General features: G+C 38.6%; 1 protein-coding gene across 2 annotated transcripts in view; it reads right to left on the minus strand.

The window, feature by feature from the left end:
* The window catches only part of tpk1 (thiamin pyrophosphokinase 1), a 363,180-nt gene that overhangs the window by 81,341 nt on the left and 256,602 nt on the right, over nucleotides 1–25,237 (minus strand). The window contains exons 1-3 of one of the 2 annotated variants that reach the window (XM_061713900.1): nucleotides 14,305–14,365; nucleotides 10,994–11,075; nucleotides 4,066–4,140 (exon numbers count right to left, since the gene is read on the minus strand). In XM_061713900.1, coding sequence (XP_061569884.1) covers nucleotides 4,066–4,140; nucleotides 10,994–11,036 — 118 coding nt within the window. In that variant the 5' untranslated portion in view covers nucleotides 11,037–11,075; nucleotides 14,305–14,365. Of the gene's footprint in view, nucleotides 1–4,065; nucleotides 4,141–10,993; nucleotides 11,076–14,304; nucleotides 14,366–25,237 lie in introns of those variants that run through there. The other variant, XM_061713901.1, reaches the window with a different exon arrangement.

Here is a 25,237-nt window from a genome sequence, read left to right on the forward strand (position 1 = left end):
CAGATCTAAGAACCGCCCATCACAGACAATTACCAGCTTGTCAAAACTTGCTCAAGTCCCATGTGCATTGCTGCCAAGAGCAAAATTTATAAAGAAGAACTTCCATTTTCTGATATCCAGAACACAGCATCACTTGTGACACTTCAGAAACCACCCAAAGCCGCTCTTAAGCACTTTTTTCTTTTGAGTAATAATATCTAAAAGGAAGCAAATGCCCAAAGCATGCTTATGATAAGGATAAGTATCTAATGCACAGTGGCTGCAAACTGGTTCACTTGGTAGGTTTAATGATTCGATGCAATCCTTAGCCTGATACTTCCTGTGTCTCAAATACAGCTGTCTAATGAGTCTGAAAACAAAATCTGAGAAAAAACAACCATCAAACGGATCCGCAACAGCCCACTACTGCTTCAGGATTATTCTCAATAGTTAAGTCAAATATGAGCTGCTGTCCAAACTGGCCTGCAAATGAATGTGAAACATTACTTTCCACTTTTCAGTGTTTGTTGCTAATTATTTTTGTTTTGTAGAATTTTAAAATGAGCGAAGGTAAAACAGTTTGACTTCACACACAGCTTTCACAACCATCCCATAACATTGTAACATACCAAACTTCTATTTAGTGGTTCTTTGGTAAGGGAAAAAAAACTACTTTCAAAAATGTATAGATGCTTCGACTCCTAAAACCCTGTTCCATCGCTCAGTTGCCCCCGGATGATTAGGCAGCTCTTCAGCGCTCTAAGGGCCCGATTTACTAAGATCCTAAATAAAGAATACTAAATTGCGTGTGCACTGAAAAAGTTTGAATCCATGAGCGCATTTAAACATGAATCATTAACACAAAACTGGACGCTAAACAGAACGTGACACGGAATGAGAATATCATTTTTGTCAGACGGGGGGGTGCTTTTCACGGCAGGGGTGCTGAATACGGCACAACACCGGGGTATGACAACTGCAGAACAAGTATAGGCGCACAATAAGAAACACTTTTTTCTCCATGAAAACACGTGATTTATTTATTAACACAAATAAAAAAATGAATGTGCCTCCTGTGGCAACCTTTTGCTGAATAATACTCGATTTAACATTCAAATAAAATATTTCTCCTTTTGCATGTGGAGATTAGCACCTTCCTTTCGAACGTATTAAATACAGACGCAATCACAATCCACGCAAAAACTTTCAGGCTTGGTAAATCTCATTGCGCGTGGTAAATGGACCAATTTGCATCTTTCCCTCCCAGTATTTAGCGATGTCTGGCGGGTACGCCCCATATTGATTATTCATCAGGGCAAAAGTACTAAATGGATTGCGTGTGCTATTTTGCGCATTTGAGAGGCGCAGTCCTCTTTGCACGCTGTTAGTAGATCAGCTGGCACTTTGGTTTGCGGGTGCTGTCAAGTTTGCACACTTTTTTACACACGCAAACCTTTAGTAAATCGGGCCCTAAAAATCACAATAATTGATGGCAAAACATCAGGAGAAGGCTTTAAAATAGAAGTGTTTTCAGGTGGCACCTCCTTCCAGTTGTGGTGAACTGTAATTAACAAAACAGCAGTAGAAAAAACTAAAAAAAACTTTAAACAGTTTATTAGGTTATCATAATGGCATCCACAAGTAAATTTAATTTTAATATTTAGAAAAAAAAATTCTTATATTCTTCTCACCTGAACATGACACCCTTGACTTAACAGTATTTCATTACAATAGGTTATATACAGTAACACACACACACACACACACACACACACACACACACACACACACACACACACACACACACACACACACACACACACACACACACACACACACACACACACACACACACACACACACACACACACACACACACACACACACACACACTTTATTTAATTAGGCTGATGTGTTTTTTCCTTCCTACCATTTTTCTTCAATATATCCATAATCTTGTCCCTTATCAGACTGAGAGAATCTCTAACTCGGGGAGAAACAACCTTCAGTGAGAAATTGGATGCAGAGATTTGCTTTGTCAAGTGCCCTTAAACATTTTTTAGAGGTCCGCTGGTGTAATGACAAAAACCAAGAGAGCAATGTTGAACTCCACGACTGCTGTGAGGTAGAAAGAGCTCAGGTACCTCTGGGGCTTTGGCTCTGCTGATAAGAATATCAAAGGCCTGTTCATTAAAATTCAATCTGAAGTTTTAATTGGTTTTAATCTAAGTTTGCCTTCAAAGCTATTTCGTTTGCATAAATTCTTGCCACATTGCATTATTTTATTGGTTATATTTTTCATAAAGTGGTGTGTACAGTTTTGCTGTTTCTCCGTGATCTCTGCATTAAAAAAAAAGAAGAAAAAAGGGGGAAAAAAAGGACCTGTGATCTGGGTCACTTATTTTTGCTTTGTCCTCGATAAAACAAATTACTTAATAAAGGCAAACCCAGTTTGAAGGAAGTTGTGTGTGGTGTGTAAGACTGTGTCGAGCTCATTTCAAGGGCAGGCTGATATGGCACTGTTTGGTTTGCATATTAAACACATTGCACCCCAGCAGCCATCACAATAATAATAAAATGTCAAATTAAAACAAACGGTAAAACATATCCATCAATCTACCTCATAAATGATACAGCTGAAGGTCTAAAATTTTTTTCTTTTTCTTTTTTAATAATGTTTTATCCTCTGTTATGCCACTACTTAAAAAAGGGATTTAGGAGTCATAGGTGTAATGCTAGGCATAATCCAGCTGAAATTCATAAATATATCCCCTCTAAAAAGATCCAATTAGCTACCAGCAGATGTGGGGCCAGCAAAGTGCTGATAGGAAAGAGACGGGGCGCTTCAATAACAATCACCACAATGGGAGAGGGCACAACTGCAGAAATGGAGCCATTCAGTGAGATTATCCCGCACCAGATGGAACGTGGCTGTTAGGTCCCAATCCAGCAAGGAATTTACTTTCTTCCCTTTTCATAACAGCTATGAGGTATTCGCTATCTTTTTGTCAAGACTTGCACATCAGCGAGAAGGCCGTTATAGTGAGATACAATGTAAGCTCTGATTTGTCGTTACCTTAAGTCCCCGCGCTCTGGACTATTACAACCATTTGCTCCTCTGACAACAGGCTGCAAGAACCGCGCAGATGTGATTCACTATCGCCGTTTAGAGGGGTTTTGATACGAGCCAATAAAGTGCTCACATTATTCATCAGATATCTACAGTGACGATGCACCTCATTACAGCATTACAATCACGAGCAGAGACCTTTCAAGAGGACTCATTGTTATATTATGTTTTAAAAAAGGAAAAATTATCCAGCCACCCAGGTAAGAAAAAGCATTCACCTTTGAGCGTGTGCAGTTTGGATTCTATGCTCTGAATGAATGAATAAGCTTGTACTTTTTTAAAAGCATCATCATTCATCCTCTTCACTCAGCTCAGTCATTATATTCTGTATAATTAGCATTCATTTGAAGCTTGTTCATAGCAATTTTCTATTATAACAAGCACCATATGGTTGTTGGTTGGTTGTCTTTAAATGAAGTGGTTAAACAAATCACAAGTCTGAAATGTTATGTTCGGCTTGTTCAACAAGTGTTTGAGAAATGATGGACAGTATAGCAATTAAGGACAATGAGCACTGCTGTCGTCTGCTGTAACGAGATAGAAACTTAAAGTCTGTTTTGCTCTTAATCTATCAGTAGCACTTCCTAACCAATATGTTGTACATCTTTACACTGTTTAACAATTCTTTTGGCTTTGAAAGTAGTAATTGTTTGGGTAATGGAGCCACACGTCATAAAACTAAACAGAAATGCATACCTGCAGAGCAGAGAACTGTTTTCTGCAAATATCACGGGATAGGTGGAGAAGAGGAGGGAAAAGGGCCATTTTCAAAAACATGGCATCGAATTAAAGTTTTGCAGAGTGTGGGCTGTGCAAGCTCGAGAGCACATTCCCACAGAAAGCACCTAGGGAATTTATGTTGAGAGCAAATCAATGCAAAGCGGATATAAGTGATGTACATATGGAAAAAAAAGAGCTATAGTCTGATCTATTTTTATGATATGCGAGGTATCTACCTTTACTCCAGAGGGTGTGTAGGTAGGGCTTATCAAGAGGCTGGTTCAGGATGATCAGACAGATCCTCTGAGTGCCTATAGAGGAAGACAAGAAAAGAGGATAATATCAGAGACACAATCAATAGATGGAGCATAATAGCCGAGCAGCAAAGCTGAAAAAACGGAACATATTATTACACACATGTTCAAAACAATACCCTTTAAATACATACTGGGGGCTGTTGTTCATGGAGAAGCCCGGCACAGAGAAAATTAGAACAAAGCCGCAGTAATGAGGTCATTATCATCCTCCACATGGAGATGGGAAAACAAAGGAGGGGATCAAAAATAGAAACCATTCCAAGCAAGTCTTGATTTCATGAGGGTTCAAAATGTTCCTCATTTGATCCATTCAAGCTCTCAGTGGTTTATGAGAGGGTAAAAAACAAAAAACAAAAAAAAAACAGTACATGTGTATCCAGCTCGAGGTAATATTATCTGGGACTACAGTACAGTCTCTCCATAATAATGGTCACAATCAACGTCCAAGTATTTATCATTTGTCAAAAATAAGAAAAACCTGCACACACATTTCATATCTGAATACTTGGCCCTTGGTTACGCACCTGCTGTTGCTACATGGCAAGCCAATACACCTCCAAAGTCGTAATAGGAACAGGACCTGTCATCCTCTTTTCTTCCTCATCGTTTAAACCTCTTAGCCTCCTAATGCTGCATTTTATAAACCTTTTTATTCCTTCAACCCCTTCAATCTGCATTTTAGTTGGGGCGTTTTTCTCCTGCTAATGCAGATCCTCTGCGTAATACTTAAGAATTGTCATTATTCTATCTGTAGAAGACGGTGGAAAAGAAAAAAAAGAGAGAAGTCTGCATTTATTCACAACATAAGAGCAGAGATGCTTGAAAAGCCTTAATGGACCAAATATGAAAGTGCAATCTTTTTTCAGCCTTTCTGTCAAACTTTGTGTTGCTTTTTCATTTTTCTTTCCCTCTCAAGTCTGCCCTTATGAGGGATCTCTCATCCATTTTTAAAGCCGTCTTCAATTGAAAAAGTCAAAATGCCAAATCCAAGTGAGAGCAACATGTTAGAGCTGCTTTCCCCTAAACTGTCATCATGCAAATTCCACACGACACATAGAATGTCCGCTGATACACTATATGTTGTCTGGGACGCCATGGAAACCAAGTTACTTTTAGCTCTCATGAATTGCTTACAGTGAAATTATCTCAGAGAAAAATAAATAAAATAGACACACACACAATTCTGGCTTCAAACCATGAGGTTTAAAGAGTCTTGACTTGGCTGGGAGACTAGAATTTAAAAAAAAAAAAAAGAAAAAAGAAAAGAAACGTCCTCTGGGTCCGTGTCTTTGTCGCAACAGTGGCTTGATGTTCACGTCACTAGGAGGTCACATCAAATTTGAAAGCCAGTTCCATCCAAGTATGGATAAAGACAGTGGATAACGGAGAAAAAGGGATATAAAGGCGAAGGAGGAAGAAAAGAAGGAAGGACACGGGAAAGGGTGAGTGAGAAGGAGAAAGAGGAGGAGCAGATTTGTCAGTCTTGTCTCTTAATTGGGTGGAAATGTACAGAGAACAAAAGGCAAACTCAACCAGCCGTGACTTTTCGGATAACCTTTTGTCACACAAACACTGATCTCCCCACAAACAGAAACGCACACACAAGGAGGTGCCTGGCCTTTCGTGCACTTTCTTCAAAGAAATGTCACCTTGGGATTCTTCTAAAAGAGCCAGAGAACATAAATGCTGCAAAAACAAATACGCTCACACAATAACTCCGAGCACCGAAGCTAACACGCATATCTTCTAGGAATAGGCATTTTAAATTAAAATAGTGAAATTTAAAAGGCTAACTGTGCGCACCAGGGATTTTAAAATGCAGACATCCAGGGGCTGTTTTTATATTCCCCTCCGAGAGTCTAGATAAGCATTTCTTGCAAGAAATTAAACAGAGGAAGTGAAGGAACATACGGCAAATTTTTGAAATGGGTTTCAAAAAGAGTCTCGGGAGGACATTTTTTTTAAATATGGGGAACTGCAAAATTGTCTTTATCTTTGATGGCAAGTGACTAACATGTGAGGATGTGTGATAACGTTTGTTTAGGGAATTATCTGCTTTCCTGTGGGATCTTCAGACTACATCTACTGAGCAAATGTGTTCAAGTAAACGTGTAATTCGGTTCATTCAACAGATGCTTCAAAATTGCTGATAGATTCCTTGCAGAAGTGGGTGTGTCCTGTATGATGTTCCCCTGCATGCTACCAAATTTACTGCTGAATACAAACAGAAAATCAATAGAAATTCTGCATTTGTTTCTGCACAAACAAGCGTAACGTTTCTAGATGCATGTCCACAAGTTTGAGGCACATGTACAGCAACCTTTGTAGTTGATCAAAATGATTACTGTGAATTGAAACCAGGCACGAATAATAAAAAAAATAGAAAAAGGGCAAGATTGATGGACGGCTATTAACAGAATTTGTTTTTGTCTCACAAATAAAATTTCCAGTAAGATTTAAGTGCCAAACTCTGGAAACCACAGAAATTGCAGTTTTACAACGTTACCAATGAGATATAGTAAAAAGTGCATCTTTATATGACTCTGACCTAAGATTCTTCTTGTCAGACAGTATACTTACTTGGATGAAAACCAGTTATTGGTGCTTCAAAGAATCCATAAAGGATCAGACAGGCTCAGACGGTGCTGAGCATGGGCATATAACATGGTTTTCAATCCTAAAATCTCTTTATTTATGTCTTATCCCGGGTCAACCATTCTCCTGGCTGGTACAAGAACACTGCACCATCATTTCATCTGATGACAGTGAAGTGAGTCTTTAATTTATGATTATCACTGTGGCTTGTTGTATTTATTTTACAAATAACAAATCCAAATAACCTTGTTTGGCAGGCACAAATATCCAAGTGATAAACTGTTCCTCCCTGTGAAATGAACAGAAATGGACAGAACTGAAAGTCCATGCAATAAACATGCTTGTACTAAAACAGATGGCTTCATATGGCCTCTGTCTGCTCCGGAGGCCAAATTCCAGTACGATCTCCTTGACCTTTCCAGGTCTGGGTAAAGCCTCTGCTCAGCTTTATGCGGCATCAGCCTTGCTTTCTCTGCACTCACAAACCACCAGGGAGCTCAGATGCCTCCTCAGGTCTGCAGGGCACACAGTGCTGGCATTTGGGAGCGTTTATTTCTTCAACTCATTGAATGTTTCATAATAACACTAAAATAATTCAGCTTTGGTGCTTCTCATGCATGCAGCACTCTATGCGTTTGCTGCAATTCGAGGTCAGTGTCAAACATATGGGGAAAAACCTGAAATATAAAGCTGCTTACAGACACAAATCCTCTTTATTTAAAACTAAACTCATCCCTTTTGTCAAGTGTTTTCCCCCAGAACTTGAAGACCGCAGTCATCAAACCACTGTTGAAAAACAACCATCGGGAAAGGTGCTAATGCAAAATTACAAACCCATCTCAAATCCGTTCATCAAGGCTACTGAAAAAGTGGTTTACCTTCTTAACTCTGAGCAACCGCTTTGAGGTCTTCCAGTCCGGTGTTGGTGCTCAGCACAGCACTGACACTGACCTTGTCAAGGTGTTCAATGACATCCACATAAAAGCAGACTGTGGAAGAACCACAGTGGTGGTGTTATTGTACGTGTAGCCAGCATTTGACACTGTTGACCGTAGTATATTGCTAGAGCGATTGGAGAATTGGGTCGGGTTTCTGGCACAGTAATTGACTTGTTTGAGTCTTAGTCAAAGGACGGGGACTATTTTGTGTCAATAGATGACATGATTGGTTCTCCAAGGTTCTATCCAAGGCCCCCTCCTATTTAAAGGGGACCTATTATGAAAAACACATTTTTTCTTGCTTTAACATACGGTATATAAAGTGGTCTCCCCTCAGCCTGCCAACTCAGAGAAGGAGGAAAGCAACCAAATTCTGCAGTGTCTGTACAGCCGCCCAGATGATCCGATGCATGAAACCACGCCCACACTTAACTCCGCCGGCCGGAGCTTCCGCCATTCCGTAGCGGTGTATGGCGTCATTCAGCAGCCAATCAGCACAGAGCCTCATTATCATAGCCCTGACCACTCATAATCCTGCATAGATAATGAGGTTAGAGAATGGGAAGATAAAGACATAGCTCAGAGGCTGAATTTCTCATTTATTTAGCAAAAACAATCAAAAGATTGTTTTTAAAGACATTCAAGGCCTGTTTAAAATAGGTATTAGACGCCATAATAGGTCCCCTTTAACATCTACATGGTTCCAATTTTTCACCAGGTGACATTGAGCCCATACAAGTGTGGAGTAGATGCATAGAACTAATCAATGAGTGGATGTGCCATAATTTTCTCGAGCTACACAAAAACAAAATTAAAGTAGTTGTTTTTAGACCAAAAGAAGAGGGATAAAGAGTCAGCACACAGCTTCAGTTATTACTGCTACAAACCACTGATGAGGCCCGAAATCTGGGTGTAGCCATGGACTCAGACCTTGATAACTGCAAGAGTGTCAATCAATCAGACAGCCACAGTTAATCCAGAATGCTTCTCACTTCATCTAGTAAAGTGGACCATATCACTCCGGTTCTGAGGTCCTTACACTGGCTCCCTGTATGTCAGAGAATGGACTTTATGACCATAAATGTCTGTTAATTTATAAATCACTGAATGGTTTACGACCAAAATACATCGGAGACGTGTTGCTGTCATAGCAACCATCCAGACCTCTCAGGTCTCCAGGTTCAGTTCTGCTCTGTGTCCCCAGAATGAGGACGAAACATGGAGAAGCAGCATTCAGCTTTTTTTGCTCCACAGATCTGAAACAAACTTCCAGAAAACTAGAGGAACACTGCAACCCTCAGTCTGAATTTAAATTTAAACAATGTCAATTTGGGTACTACACTATAACTCTATAAGTCTAACTTTTCTTTATTATGCCTTTGCACTGTAACTAAATCTTTCTTTTTCATCTCTTTACTTTTCATATTTTTATTATGTAAAGCACTTTGAACTGCCTTGTTGCTGAAATGTGCTAGACAAAAACAACTTGCCTTGCCTTTATTTATTGATTCACAAAACATCAGGAGAGAAAAATTGACTTTCGCAGACCTTTAAATACCACTAAAATTACAGTAGTTACCATTAATATTAATCTGTACTAAACAGAATATTCCAGTACCTTTAGTCCCTTCTTCATTCACAGAGGAGGCCAGCTCGCTGCTCCTGTCACCTCTCTTGAATTCCTGATTGCATAATCAAACTCCTGACGAGAGCCAGGTACTTGTCAGCTGGTTGTTATCCCATATTGAACTGCACATGAAAAAATGTGATTGTGACTCAATCATTTTAAAATGTTCTTATGTAAATGCATTTTTTGCAGTGTTTCAATGGTTTAATCAGAGATGACTGCACTCTGTATAGCGTCACCAGTCTACAAAGAAATATCGTCCTTGACCCAGGCAAGCAGCAGTTCCTCCATCATACTTTCATTCCTGATTCCTGCAACCTTCTTCTTTCAAAGGATTTCGCTCCTGGATGAGGATACATTACACCATCCAGTCACAACATTCTCTAAATCTGTTTTATTTCAGACTCAAAACACATTAAAAGATTAACATTTAGGTCCCGGTCCAATGCTTTGGAGACGCTCACACAGAACACCTTTTTCCTACATTGCCAGCTTCCCCTCTGTGTCTGAAAGAAGTATAAGATAGTTTTGTTTGACTTTTACATGTTAGAGAAAAAGTCAACGCCAGTGGATGAAGCAATGCTTTGTGGTAATTCAAAATGAAAAGAAAAACAAAGAAACAAAACAAAAGTCAGTAGAGATGGTGGCTGTTTCTTAGAACCAAGTTGGGACTTTAAAACACGGCAGTTCATATTTGGAAAGTTTGATTTGGGAGAACTTTGGTATGAGTTTGGTCAAAACAGCAACGTACTTGATGACATCACAGCTGAGCCATCGGGCCCACAGACACATTTTTCTATGTTCAGCAATCAACCACAAAACTGAAGTCAAAAGAACTACATTCTTGCATGGAAACATCCTAAAAAGTAGGCATTTACATAACAGTAATAATTCATGCTCGCAATTGTGAACTTTCTTCTGCACCATTACTGCCACTCATTAATGTTAAATGGATTCTGGGACACTTCTCTCATCTACATAAGCAATTACACCCAGGCAAAGTATCATCACACGCAACTGACTCATTTAAAAAAGAAAAAAAAAAAACAATATCCAAACCCATCATCATACAATCCAGAGATAATATTCCCATAATGCCTCCTTCTACACGGGGTGAGGACTACTCTGTCAAAAAAAAGTACCATTTTAAATGCTGCAACTTCTACATTTATAGATAGCTATGCTTATATTTTATGTTGTAAAAAGAAATGCATCATGGAAGAATAATAAATAAAGGAAACAAATTATTCTGCAAAAACACCTTGCTTGTAAATGTCACAGTGGCAAAAAGTGCATTCAAACAACCAGGATTCCACTCACAGGAGCGAGCTTGACTATTAATATTAATAAGGTTTTAATAACCAAACCACATCCTCAAATCAAACACATCAAAAAGACACATTTCATACATATACACTTGTGTCAAAAGTCCTTGTGATTTGTTTTGGAAATCAAGTTTTCTGAGTGTTTGAAGTAGAGAGAGGAAGACGGGGAGAACAGCGACATGAGGAAGTGTGCATTTTGATCACGCGCAGAAAAGTCAGCATACACAAATGAGCCACATGCGAATAACCCTGAGCATGTTGTTAGAGCATTTAGTTAAGAACCTGGAAAATAATATGACAATTAATGTGCAGACAGTGTTTTAGTCTGACTGTGAGCATGAGTGTTGTTTGAAAGGCAGTACCTGAGGGCAGCAGGCAGTCCAAAGGTGTGAACTCTCCATCCATGACCACGCAGCACGTCTTCAATCAATCCGATCAGATCAACTGGGGGAGAACAAGGTAAAAATAGTAACCTCTCTGTTTTTTCTCATTTCACTTGTATTGTATTTTGTCCTTTTATTGTAAACTCATTAAAAAGGAAACTATTTCATTTTTCAGCCTCTCTCTATTCACAGTTCATCACTTGCTTTGCTCTATTTTCTGTTAAGTGAATGTAAACACTATTAGAGGATGACAACATTGAGACTGGTACCTTAGCATTCAATAGAGGCCACTGCTCATTACTGATAAATCTGCTGATTATTCTTTATTAATTACCTGCTTTATAGACTTTACGATGGCGTGCACATTTTCAGTCAAAAAAGGAAGAATATTTAGACTTCTGTGTTCAAAAAGGAACAAAATTACAGACAAAACATCTTATGAGATAACACTTTTTTTAAAAAGCACCGTGTAATTTTGGGCACGCCAGGAGATTTGAGGCTCTAGAAAACATTTACTGAAATATCAGATAGGATTTTGAAAGTTATTTCCACTGCATATTCACAGCCACTATTAGATAAAGATGAGCTGATATATAGTTTTAAAGCTTTATAAATGCTTTGACTCCATGAATCTTTTACTCACAATCAACTGCAAATACCTCATGAAAGTATGTGACACTCAAAAAGAGGGAATAAAAGGTATACTGTACAATCTGTATTAAAAACCATTCACAGGACAGTTGGAAAGAATAACAGAAAGGATGTTTGACTACAAAAACACAACTATGCTACTCTGACAGTAACACATGCATATATTGAATAAATATGTTGAAGAATCTTTCATTTTAAGCTTTTCAAAAATAAAGTCTTAGTTAAGTCCACTTCAAATTCAGAGTAAAAGAAAATGCAGCAAAAGCTCATCTTTAGCTGAAACCCTAAAAAGCAGAATCAAGCAGAGCCAAACAAGTTTCATTGTGAAGAGCACCAAGCATTCACTTACTCCTCCAGTGGATAACTTCCACCTACAGTCTGCACAAAGTTTTAACGATTTTGTAACATCATCCACAAACCCATCTTATTGAACAGAACACCCCGAGTGCTGATTTATGCTGATAAATAAAACATACTTAACAACTTTCACTATCTACATTCTCACAAAATCAGGTTTCCACCGCCAATAAGTCGCATAGCTGTGCTTAATATATTCTACATGTTCTTCCTAAACTAGAGCAAATAATGATTTCCAAAGCAAAGACATCAGTATTCAGTTAATGATCAGCAGTCAACCTCAGCCAAGCTTTGGACAGGTTATACGGCCCATTGATTATCGATAACTTATCTCTCTTCTCTCACCTACTAACAGGCGTACCTTTCTCATCAAGCTATAAGGACTGGTTAACATTTAAACCAGCATATCCTTCAACTTGAAAGGGGGTCGTGGTAAAGGACCAGTGGAGTCTAGGGGATGGAAATGGCCTGTTATGTTAACCTGAAACATCTTTAAAAGCAATGACTTTTTTGATCATTTGAACTGTAATTAGATTTATGTCATTAAAACTTGAGGGTATACTACCTGCAATGGGTGTATGAACAGCAACAAATGTGAACTTTTTTGTAATCAATGAAAGCATAAAATAAAATAAATATATTGGTTACCAAAATAGCTCCTTCACCTCTATCATGAGACACCCTTGAATCACACCACATGTTCAGTCACATGGAAAAAAAAAACAAAAACACTTTTTTTTAGGATTTAAATAAAGTTATGATGTGATGGACGTAACAATGATTACAGGCTTAAAAGCTTCTCATAAAATCCTAAAATAAATCAGAACATCTGACTTTGACTATGCTTCCTGCACCTCCTCTAACGGTCTCAAGACAACTAAAAATTAAAAATTAAAAAATAAATCAGCTCTGACCTTTCTATAATTATGCATCAGTCAATATCCTGCCATTTACCTGAGGCTGCCACATAGAGAAAACAGTCTGAGCAGAGGTCCCCAGACCCCTCTCTCCTCAACCCTCCACCTTCCAGGGGCGATACGGAAATATTCCCAAACCAGTAGGGAGATATAATCTCTCCAGGGGTCCTGGGTCTGTCCTGAGGCCTCCTCCCAGTGGGAAATGTCCAAGAGGCCTCTCCCCTGGGAGGAAAGTACCCTGACCAAATGATAAATCCCCTCCTCACCTTTTGATGAGGACCAGCAGCCCTTCCTCTTTTATATTTATCATGCATATTTCACATATATATATTATATGATACTACTACTATGATAGTAGTAGTTATGCATGATAGTTATGTATAGGGTTGCCATCTGTCCCTTGAAAAACTGAATCGTCCCCTATTTATAAACTAAAGTACTAAAGCACTTTGTCCCGTATTACTGAGAGTAAAAAAAATAGTCATAAAATGCCAATGGAAAATGGCATTGAGCTGTTGAGTTCATAAGTTATTTTTTCTGTTTTACTACAACTGTAGCCTAGTCATGGCCTTTGAGGCACAAATATGTTTTCTACAGAAAAGTATTTATTGCACAAAAATGTGCACTATTACAAAGTGGATGTTCTGCTTTCTTTCTATTGTTTTATATACATTTATAAAATTTTAAGTTAAGCAGGACAGGTTTCTGTTTAAGAAAGATACTTATTTTATTCAGTTCATTTTGTTATTTTGTATTAAAGTGAATTGCTGGATAATAATTTGTTTTCCATGTGTCCATGGCATTCAAAAATATGCAATTCAATTCATGTTCGAGTCAAATAGTTAAAAAATCGTTTAACTCACAAAAATAAATAAATTCACCACGCCAGGAAAGGTGAAAGCAATCGATGAGTTATGTAGTTATGTATGATTTCCTGACATTGACATTCACACATTTATAGTTTTCAACATGAAACAGTTTATCACTGAAAGGACGTGATTCACTGAGAAACTCCATGTGTTTCAGCTGAACACGTCCGTTTCTGCAAAACGAAAATGTTCAGCAGTTTTGTATGACACGTCTATAATTTATCAAGCCACGTGTTCAGATCAATTTAATGTCCTTCATAAGGTCTTTTTTTCAGATATTCAGACTTCACTGTGCTTAACTAGCGGTTATGGTTTCGCTTTCTATTTCCATCACTCCTCTCTCTCATCAATGCAAACGCAGTGAGGAGAAGAGAAACACGGCTTCTGACCTAAATACATCCCTAAACACAACACGCGTAGTAATTGCACGTTTTAAGTTAAATATAAAGGTATAAGACTCTTAGAAACGACTTGTAATATTTGAGTGAGCACTTACTGTGCGCTGCTCTCCGGAGAGACTCAACGAGTGCAGGCAGAGTTCAGAGAGAAGGAAGCAGCGGAGGAAACTGCGGCTTCTGGTTGCTATAGCGACACCGACAGGCCAGACCTGGTTACACCGTGATGCTTGGACTAAAACTATAGCAGTTCCAGGTTTTTGTTAATATTTAAGCAGAGGTGGACAGAGTACTCGACCCCAGTACTTGAGTAAGAGTACAATTACTACTGGTCAAAATTTTACTCAAAATATTACTCGAGTAAGAGTAGAAAAGTACTTGCTTTTAAAGGTACTTAAGTATCCAAAAGTAAATTATTTTAAATTTAAATTAAGAGTAAGAGTAAATTTCTTATTTTCCACATCAGTAAATTAGTATATTTTTTCTAAATTAATTTAAGGATCTTTTAACTCTTGTTTCTGAGAATTAACTCTTTGAAACCAACTGCACTGATGTGCTGCTTTTAGAGCCACAATGTTATATAAAACCTGCAGAAACACCAAAAACAAATCAAATGAATGGGATCATAAGAGGACAGCTGATGATGCAGAGTTTATTAACAATCATGAGCTGAAACCAAATGAACCTGCACCATCCAACTAAGTCTGGATCCCCCTCAAAGACCACTGCTTTACAAAAAACTACAGCTCTGCTTTCAATAACTCAATGTTGAAGTCACTTAACTTTACAGGAAGGAAAAACAGCTTGTGTCCAATAGGATTTTAGGGAAGAAGAAAAAAGAGCAGACCTGAAAGTAACGCGTACTTTTCAGCCTTCCTAGAAATTTACTCGAGTAAAAGTAAAAATATTTGTCTTGGAAATGTATTCAAGTAAGAGTAATTAGTACCAAAGAAATCTAATAAGTAAAGTACAAATCCTCTGGATATGTACTTAAGTACAGTACTCAAGTAAATTTACTCCGTTACTGTCCACCACTGTATTTAAGTTGTATATTTATGTAATATTTAAGATTATTATCATCATCATCATCATCATCATCATCATTATTAATATTATTATTGTTGTTGCATCAAACAGTCAACTGAAATGACCTACCTTCCATCCAGCAGGGTCAAGAACAGAAAACAAATATTAAAAAAATAAATACATAAAAAGAGATTCATACACTGATGAGGAAACTGACTCTATAGGCTTCTTCCCTGTTGTTGCTGGTACCTCTGAGTTTATTACAAAACATTTTTTTTAAAAGGACAGAGGAGGCAACATCATTGCAAACACAAACTATTTGACCTCATCCCCTCTGTTAAATTATACAGAGCACTGTGCACAAAAACAAGTAGACACCGGTCACTCTGCTGAACTCCTGCAGACAGAGCAGTGGGTAGATCCAGACCATGCACATGTACACACACACAATGCAACTTTGGTATGCACTGTAATTAATTAGTTACTGTTGTATACACTTTTTGAATCCATTTTTTGTTGCACAAGGATTTACATTGTTCTTAAACATAATAGTGTAGATTTGTGTACATATTGTTTTAATCCATATTCAGAAGTTGTCCCCTGCGCTCAAAAAACAACCACAGCCTCCAAACTCCTTGTTTGCAAACCTGGCCAATAAAGCTGATTCTGATCCTGATGTTAAACTTCACATGAATTCTCACACATCCCAGGGAGAATGACTGGTTATTGCTGCCCCTATTGATTCTATTGTAAAATCATTATCCATTTAATATTCCTGCACATGCTGGATTATGTCAAATGGTAAAATATGAAGAAACCCATAAACAAATCTGTATTAACATCAGTTAACAATCGCACACAAAAACGCTTCTCTTTTTATGTGAAATCCTAATTGAGTTTAATGGAGCGTTAACACTCAGACAATTAGCTGCTTCATTGATCCTCCTACAGAGGGAGATCTACTAGGTGCTGTCTTGCTTAAAGCAGGGTGGATGAACCATAAAATATTTCTCAACCTGATATCTTGCTCTATAAAGGTGAGATTAAATTGCCTTAAACGAACCACATTTTTTATCAGTTTCTATAAAAACCTGTCGTGAATTCTCTGATTCATCTCTAATCGCTCTTCTTTAGTTGAATGCATATCACCCTCCCAGGCCAGCTTCCAAACATGCCTACAACACGGCCTTTGTTACCCCATGTCGATGGAGCACCATTTCCATCATTCACCCTCTCTCACTGACAGCGAAGCATCAAAACTCCTGACGTGCAGCCCTCCGTCTACATCTCAGCCAGACCCCGCTGGCACTCATTTTCTTCAGGTCGCTCCTCCTTCCATTGTACCAGAGTTCAAACATTTAATAGATGCTCTGCTGGCCTTGGGCACATTTCTGATTTCATTTGAACTCATTATTATTTTCATTTTCACCCATCTAATTTTAAACTGTGGTCCCTCTGGAGTAGTTCCAAAATCCTGTAAATACTCTAGGAGGAAATGTATGTATAAGGGGCATGGTCCTTTGATTGACAGTCTGCATAGTCAGTGTTTAGCTGACATCACCTTTGCCACCCTGACATCTGAGTAGAGCTTTTGAGCTTTGAAATAAACAGCTAACAGATTATAGTCTTTCTTATTATAAAGAGAATATGTTTTGTTGGGGTATCTAAATGTTTTAACAAACGACACCCTCACAGGCCATTTGTCCAGTTCTGCTTATACAGTCTAAGGTAAATATGCTTATTATTTGTAATTATGTCATCTTTGGGAAGATATGACTTAGAAAAACTAATGATGCTGGCGCAAAACTGCTTCGACACCATAGTTGCCAACACTCGAGCCTGTCTTGCCATAGTAATCAGTAAAACTGACTTCTGCTTTGCATGCAATGCATTTAAATTAATAGATTTTTTTTTTTCACAGAGTGTAGAAGTACAAGACTAAGCAACTATAGTCACTGGACTGAAGAATTAAAATGCATAGATGCAGGTTGCCAACACAACACAGTTTACCTTCCACTTGTAGTTCAGACTCACAAACTTTGATCATTGTTACAGCAACGACTTTCAGCTTTCATGTTTTTTTTTTAATCCAGCTGAGTATTACCAATAAAATAGTCCCCCATACCTCAATGGGCTTAGACAAATCTAACAGTCATCACAGCCAATAGGTTCATCATGAATTAAACACCTCAGCAGAAGTAATGCCTCTTCAACTCTCTCCTCAAGAAAAAACATCACGATTTATCACCAGTTGTCTTCTCCGTTGCATGAACTATTTAACATGAAATTAAAAAGTCTGTATCTTATTAAGGATGCCATTCGACTCTCTTTGCAGGCTCTGGTTATTAGATGTATTGAACATTGCAGAGGTCTCTGAGGTCTTCCAACATGCGCAGTCACCACAGAGGGTCCAGAATGTGTCTGCTGCACGCAGTGTCTGCAGTTTGACAGTAAACTGCATGTGACTCCACCGCTCAGAGCTGCACCTATTTACCGAGCCGAGCTCGGTCAAATTCAAGTCACTTATGTATGCATAAAGAGGGAGTGCAGGATCTGCAAGCAGCTATCTAAACTCTGTCAGCCTTTCCCTGAGGAGCGTCATCTGGTACTGACATCTCGTCAGTTTCCAGCTGAGATTCCACAGCGTTCAAATGAGCCACAAAATGCTGTTAAAGCGGGACTATTCAACAGTACCTTGAACAATCTTTTTCAAACTAATTTCCTCTCAAAAAAACACCTCTTGTCCTAACAACTTTAGTCTTCAAAAACACCTCGCCCACACTTACTTTGCACCACCGTGTCTAATCTGCATCTGTTCTGAGGTTGTGGCTGGGGTAATTAACCGTTAACAACCACTTTAAAGAAACCAAGTATTGAAGTATTTAACTCACTTCATTCTCTGCTACACTAATACACGTAAACTCTAAGAATGCAGGAAGGAACGCAGGTAAACAAAGATCACAGGTGCACACACACAAGCCGTAGACTGATGGCGCATGCTTCATCAGACAGCAGAAGAAGCAGTGTAAAGTGAGAAACCAAATCTCTCTCAAGGTGAAATCACTTGGGAGGCTCGTGAAAACAAAGCTCTCTCATCAATCAGCACCTGTTTTGTCTCGCTGCCTTACTGCACATGTACCCATCCAACATACAATTTGGCACAGACAAATACAGGCTGCGCACGCACACACACACACACACACACACACACACACACACACACACACACACACACACACACACACACACACACACACACACACACACACACACACACACACACGTGCCAAAGGAAGTCATTCTTTCTGCGAGCATGCATTATAAATACACCTATGAATAAATTCCAGACTGAGCGCATTCTTCATTGGCAATTTTTTCATTTTATGAGACCCGCCGTATGAATGATCAGATCTCGCTTTCTCACTGAATCTGTCCATTTTCATCACCCTTTCTTAGCCACTGTCTTCCCAAGTTTAGGTCTTATCCCGTCTTAAATTTTTTTTGTGTGCATTTGATTATTGTTTTTCTGTCATTCTCCTATCATTTGCTCTACCTGTCTTTTTGTCAGCTCTTCTGTTTAGAATTCCCAAACTCATTTCATTGGGGACTATTTGCACAAGTCAATAGCTGCGTTAAAAAAGAAGGATGTTACAGAGGCAAAGAAGAAAGACATTAAGATGAAGATGCAGACTTCTTTTTGTCACAGGAGACTTACATTGCTTGAGATTAATTGACTGAATATGTAGAATATTTAACCACGAATACCATAATTTTAAGTTAATACAAACTCTTTTTGTGCAGAAATAAGCCAATCAATACTTTTATCCAGTTCTGAGAGTTACCAATTATACCAAATTAACAAGCTTAATTTTTTGAGGAAAGACTGTGAAATGAAACCAACATCAAGAAAATGTAACCAAGTAGCACACGCAGTAGAAACCAGGAAAAAGTCTAGGCTGGTTAGTCTCCAAAACAACATATGTCACATTAAATGCATCACTTAACCTGTCACTTTGGAAAAGGTATTGTTCAAGCAATGTGATGCAAACCTGAGACATTACAATCTAATATCTAACCATAGCCACATAGTCAATATTCCAAACCCAAACTCCAAACCATCCGCAATTGACAGCAATGAATAAAAGGGGAAACTGTTCAGATAATATTTCTTCTGACCCAGTTTATTACCTGCATGAAATAAAAGGTGGAAAACATCAGTTAGCGTCTTTAACTGATGCACTAATGCCCTTTTTTCTGTTGAATTACAACCTGCCTGTATAAAACTACAGCTGTGGACAGCTTTATTTCATTTTTTATTTTATTTTATTTTTTATGTTCAGGACATAAAACAATGAATTGAGTCTGTTTGTCCTGACTTCAATTAAATATTCCCTATCAGTGGATACATGCGTCGCATTATTATCTTTCTAACGCCTACAGAAAACACCTGTTGTTGTGGCAGATAATGACAGAAAAAGAAGCACTAACTGGCATGAAAATTCAAACTGTCTCTCCCTCTCATGTATTCTCTCTACCTTTAATACTACCTGTCATTACCTCAACTCTGTGTAGTCATTTCTCCCCCACCAATCCCCCCCTTACTAATATGCTTTCTCTTTGTCTCCTTTATTCCCTTTTATCTGCCTTAACCTCATGTCCCAGCTGTCATTTTCTTTGCCTTGGCTCCCTTTAGTTGCTTCCTTTGCTTCAAGCATTGCTTCACTTAATTTTGCCCATGCTACACGTCTTTGTAGTCATGTAAAATTTCTTTTTGCTTCTCTCTTATGGAAGATAACAACCCAAACAGCCCAATTCAGGTGGCTCCAGGGAGTTTTGTTCAGTTTGGGGTCAACTCCTCACACTGACTGGTGTCGATGAAGTTGCAGGAGGTCTGAATATATGAAATGGGACTAAGTAGGCCACTTTTATCTGCCAGGGGTAATGACCTATTTTTTTTTCTTTTTCATAGGAGACAACAAGGCACAGGAGCAATGCAGGGCAGCCTGTTTCACATATTGTGTTTGAAGTGGATTTTTACGCTATGGCCAGCCAATATACAAACAACACAGAGACAGTGTTTGCTGCAGTGTGATTTCTTCCTCACCGCTAACTGGAAGGAGACAGGATTTATGGTACTGAAACTAAGTCTGACCTGCAAGGTATTATTCACAAAAAAACTAAACAATTTTGATCTTTTTGCTCTTTTAATTCAAATAATTTGTGAGGTGACTGTTTTTTTTTTTGGGGGGGGGGCTTAAGGTTGTTTTTCCTCACAAGCCTGTGCAGAGTCAGGCTTGAGGATTGCCTGTGAGGATGGAGCTGTTCCAGCAGCCTCTATTAGTTGAGTCCAACAAATGTGCTGATGGGGTATTGTAGCTGGCAGGCTACTGCTGGTCAGTTGTAACTTTTTCTTTTTAATTTTTGCAAAAAAAAAAAAAAAAAAGAAGCTAATAATGTACTCTACTCATTATTAATTACTCATGCCCCTGATTCTGCACATCTGTCCCGGAGGGCCTGGCACGCTCTGAGGTATATATTACCAGATGGTGTAATAAACCATAGGGTTTTATGTGTACATATGGGGCTGTGATATAAGTCTTTCATCTGAAAAATGAGTATTGCCACTGGTGCGTGTTATGCAGATCTGCGCAAGGCCGGGCATCACATAGCTCTAACACATTTTCTGTCACCTCAGGGCAGAAAGAGGAGAACTGGATAAACTGACCTGCCAGAAACGGTTGGAAGGGTTCATAGGGGAGCTACTGTGGGTCCTGCCAACCATGTGAGGGATGCTGCAGATGGTGCCTGGTGATGCCGCAGGGGAGGATGTTTCTGAGCTCCCTGCGGTGCGAATGAACTGGGGCTTGGTATAAGGGAATGGAGGCAAAGTTTCAATGTTTATTTTGGACCTATGTTGGGGAAGGGCCTCAACACAGCATGTGTGAGGGTCAGGAAACATTTTAATGTTGCTTAGCTGGTCATGAACGCCGATTAAAAAATCCTTAGCTGAAATCAAAGTGGGGAAGTTTTGACATCATAGTTAAACATTAAAGTGTCAAAAGCAAATCATCTTTTACACAACTAAAATGTTGATGTATGTTAATACTTTTCAGTATGTCAAACTTCATCAGCTTGTGGAAATCACCAGAGGCAGGAGGGTGCAAGCTCTACTTTCGAGGTTAAATAACTTGTGGGTGGTAGCACGGTGAGAAAATAACCAAAAAGTGCTGCAGATTTTGCAGAGTAGCTTGACTGCCCAAAGGCTTTGAATGTGTGAACTAGCTTATTGCTTAGTTTTACTGTTCAGAGGAAGGACTCGGGTGGGTGGCGCTGAGTGCACGCATTGTGTTAAAATACCTGCAAAGTGTTAAAGAGCGCCACTGGATTTTGTGTTTCAAGGCCATGCAAGCCTCATGTGGGATATGCATGATAAGGATGAGCGGATAAGTCCAGGATACTGCTGAATAACACTGTCTGATCATGCCTTAGGATTTGAATACATTTAAAATTGTATTCCAATTGGTTAATATATTTGGCCGGGTGAAATGTAATATATGCTGAGAAAACGAGCATGATGCTTTTGTACTCTTGTGGATTGGTGTGTACGTAGGCATGTACTCATTTTTGTTCCATCCTTGGGATCTTTTTCGATCCCTATGGCCTTGTTTGTTTTAATGTTGACCTTGTCAGGACTAGCAATCCCTATGGGGACTAAAGCCTGGTCTTTATGAAGCAAAACACAATTTCTGAAACCCTGTTGCTAGCAGCACGTTGGTGTGGTAGTTGGCAGGGTTATCACCAAACTAAAAACATTCCTGTTTCTAGGCTGGGACACTTCTGTCTGCGGGTTTTCTCCATGTTTTTGTGGGATTACTGTCTTAGTTAAGAGCAAACAAACAAAAATCCTTGAACAGGGTAAAAAGGGGGAGGAGGGTACAGAAAAATGGATGGATTTATAGATGTTTTGAGTTGTTCAGGTGTGATTTTTGATTACATTTAGATATGGAGAATGCTTAAAAATGCTTTACAAAAATAAAAAAAAACAACCTTTATTTACAAATGAACAACACAAAAATTGCTCTGCAATGATGACTGCGAGTTATTAAGTTGTTTTGTGATGGAAGCCACTTGGTCATTATTTATATTTATAAACAGTTATGCCATGCCATGTTTTTCACCTGCTATGTGGCTGGCTGTTAGATCACTATAAAACAGTGTTTTATACTCTCGAACCTGTTCAAAACGTCTCTCACGGTAGGATTGTGGAAAAAATTTCATAAATAATCCTCACTTTCTGTGGACAAACAGCAGTACGATATTGTGTCTTTACACAATATCATACTAAATACCTACCAAGGGTGTAGGTATGGAAAGTAGACACCTGCATATTACAGTATATGGTTTCAGAACCAATATATAAGCATTAACACTTTTACACGGTCTTTGAGACAAAGTATAATTTTCTGATATGTGCTATCACATCTTCCAAGACCTCCAAGAATTTGATTGGCTGAGCGAGATTATGCAAGGACATGTCAGCCATACCTGCTTCCTGCCAATATTGATCTCGAACCTTTGTGTAATCAAATTTGATACTAGGGAATTTTTTAATTTTGGCATGTATTAACACAAATATTTTTGGTGAATTCTACAAGAATAGCAAAAAATAGCAAGTAAACCAAGCCTTTTTCTTCTCCTGGTAGCCGGTATTCATTGATCGGCATCAGGGCAATTTCTGCGTGTAAGCCTTTAGTTCATTTCACTCTAAAATTCACAGTGTCATTTTTGATGGTGATATTTCTCTCTTTCCCTACCCATTTCACTCCTCTGTCAAGGTACCATTGATCTTTCTCTCCCTCGCCTGCTCAGTCTCTGCGGTTTCGGCGTTGTCTAAACCAACAGATCAACAGAAAGTCTGACAATAAATCAATCGGTTTAAAGAATAAAGTGTCTTGTGTCTTTCAGTTGCCATTCTTCTGAAGGACTATTTGCAGAGCCCCCTGCTCTAGTCTTGTCTTTTTCTTTTTTGCACTCTTTTGATTCCTACAGATGTAAAAAATTTAAACTGAATTGTATTGAACAGAATACAATACATGACTGGCATGTGCTGTTGGTACACATGATTTCTTATTGATTTTAGGATTAAAAATCCTACCAGATGTTTAGCCTTCAACATCTCATTATGTAGCATCCATCCTGCCATCTATCCATCTATCCAAGCATGCATCTATATCCATCTTTATCCATTTCTCCCTACTGAGTGTCACGGAGCCAATCCCAGCTGTCTTCTGTTGATAGAGCTGGCACATCCTGGACAGGTCACCAGTCCATCGCAGTTGTTGTGAAGCATTAAATTGATTAATCTTGTCATAATGCAATTTTCTTCTGGGAAAAAAAGCATGATGACATTCATATCAATGCTTTGTAAACCTTTGCCACCTAGACATGTATGTTTTACAGACCAATTAGGCTGCACTGGTATTTACAAGTGATCAGTGTAAATGTGTTTGTCCAGACTTTGGTAAACTGTCTCCATGGTATCATGAGGTACAAGCTGAGGTGTCAGTGTCGGCGTCACTGACTTACACATTTTCTGACCTCAAACAAAGTGGCAGAGTTGTCTCAAGTCTTAGTTTTCAAGTTGACATCAACCTCAGAAACCCAGAAAAACACGCAGTCCAACACGTAAGAGGCTTATCTACAGATGTTTTCAATCCCATCTTAGATCAAACTAACTGCTTTGATCTCATTTGTATTTGATACAATCTGGGTATGCCGAGTAAGTCAATTTCAGCAGCCACGCTCAACAAAACCTACGAATGTTATTATTCACAGTAATTTCCGCAAATGGGATTGAGTTTATCACAACACCAACAATGAACCGCAAAAAGAAAAACTCAACTCTGTCCTCTATGTTTAAAGGACATATTTTTATTTATCTATTACTTATTTACTGAGTGTTCAAAACTTAAAAGATCCTTATTATTTCTTTATTTTTTTTCTTACACTGAGGTAAACACTGCACCTTCAGGACAAGGTCTTCCTGAGGTTATTTGTCTTTACGTTTGAGAACTCTCAGTGAACTTACATCACATTTTGCTTCGCTGTCAGTGTTTTAGGGACATTAAACCCAGACGTTGAGGCCCCGCATTTTATTTAGCTATTACCTTTTATTTTGCATCAAATTTGAAAATGTAGTTAAAAGCATCTGATCAGACACTCAATAGTTAGATTTCAATGAACACACGTCATATTTTCAAGTGACAAAAATGGAAATGGTCTGTTCTAAGTTGGCATGGTAACAGTAAAATCAATGGTAAACATAGCTGGCTCCTAAGCTTTAATTGAAGCCTTAAAGGTTTTGTGCTGTCAGAGAGGCTTTGAGCTTGATGAAGTATAAAAAGTTTCTTACTGCATGATGCAGCCACACATCATCTTGTTGTCGTTGTTCCGTTGATGTGGACTTGTGTGGACTCTGTGTAAGGCTTAATGTTGAATCATCTCTGTATGTTTATCATCTAAAAATATCAGATCATTACACTTTATGGGGTGGATATAGGCTGAATTTGTAATATAATATTACAATATGTACTGCAATTCCCAAAATTATGCTGAGAAAGAGGCAGAAAAGGTGACAAGAGGATTTCCTTAAGAAAAAAAAGATTCCAGCCCACACAGCACTGAATTACTGATGTGCATTTGGATGGGATTAAAACGACAGACATCCTCTGTGATTATTACAAATTAGCACAGGTCCCCAGATCTTCTTAATCCGCTAAGAATGGGACATAAGACAATTTAATTTATTTCAATTATGATTCAATTCCGAATGAAGAGGACAGATTCTTTCTCATGGCCAGTTGGGAAAGGGATGCAAGCAACTTATCTAATAGAACAGATTGCTTTGAATCTTCATTTTGATGCCATATGCCCCATCCCAAGCAACAACTATTAAGAGTAAAGTCCTCCTGCAGAACCAGAACCAAAGAGGGTGAGCACCTGCCTCAA

Source organism: Cololabis saira, chromosome 22 (assembly GCF_033807715.1).
Source record: "Cololabis saira isolate AMF1-May2022 chromosome 22, fColSai1.1, whole genome shotgun sequence".
Taxonomy (NCBI): Eukaryota; Metazoa; Chordata; class Actinopteri; order Beloniformes; family Belonidae; genus Cololabis; species Cololabis saira.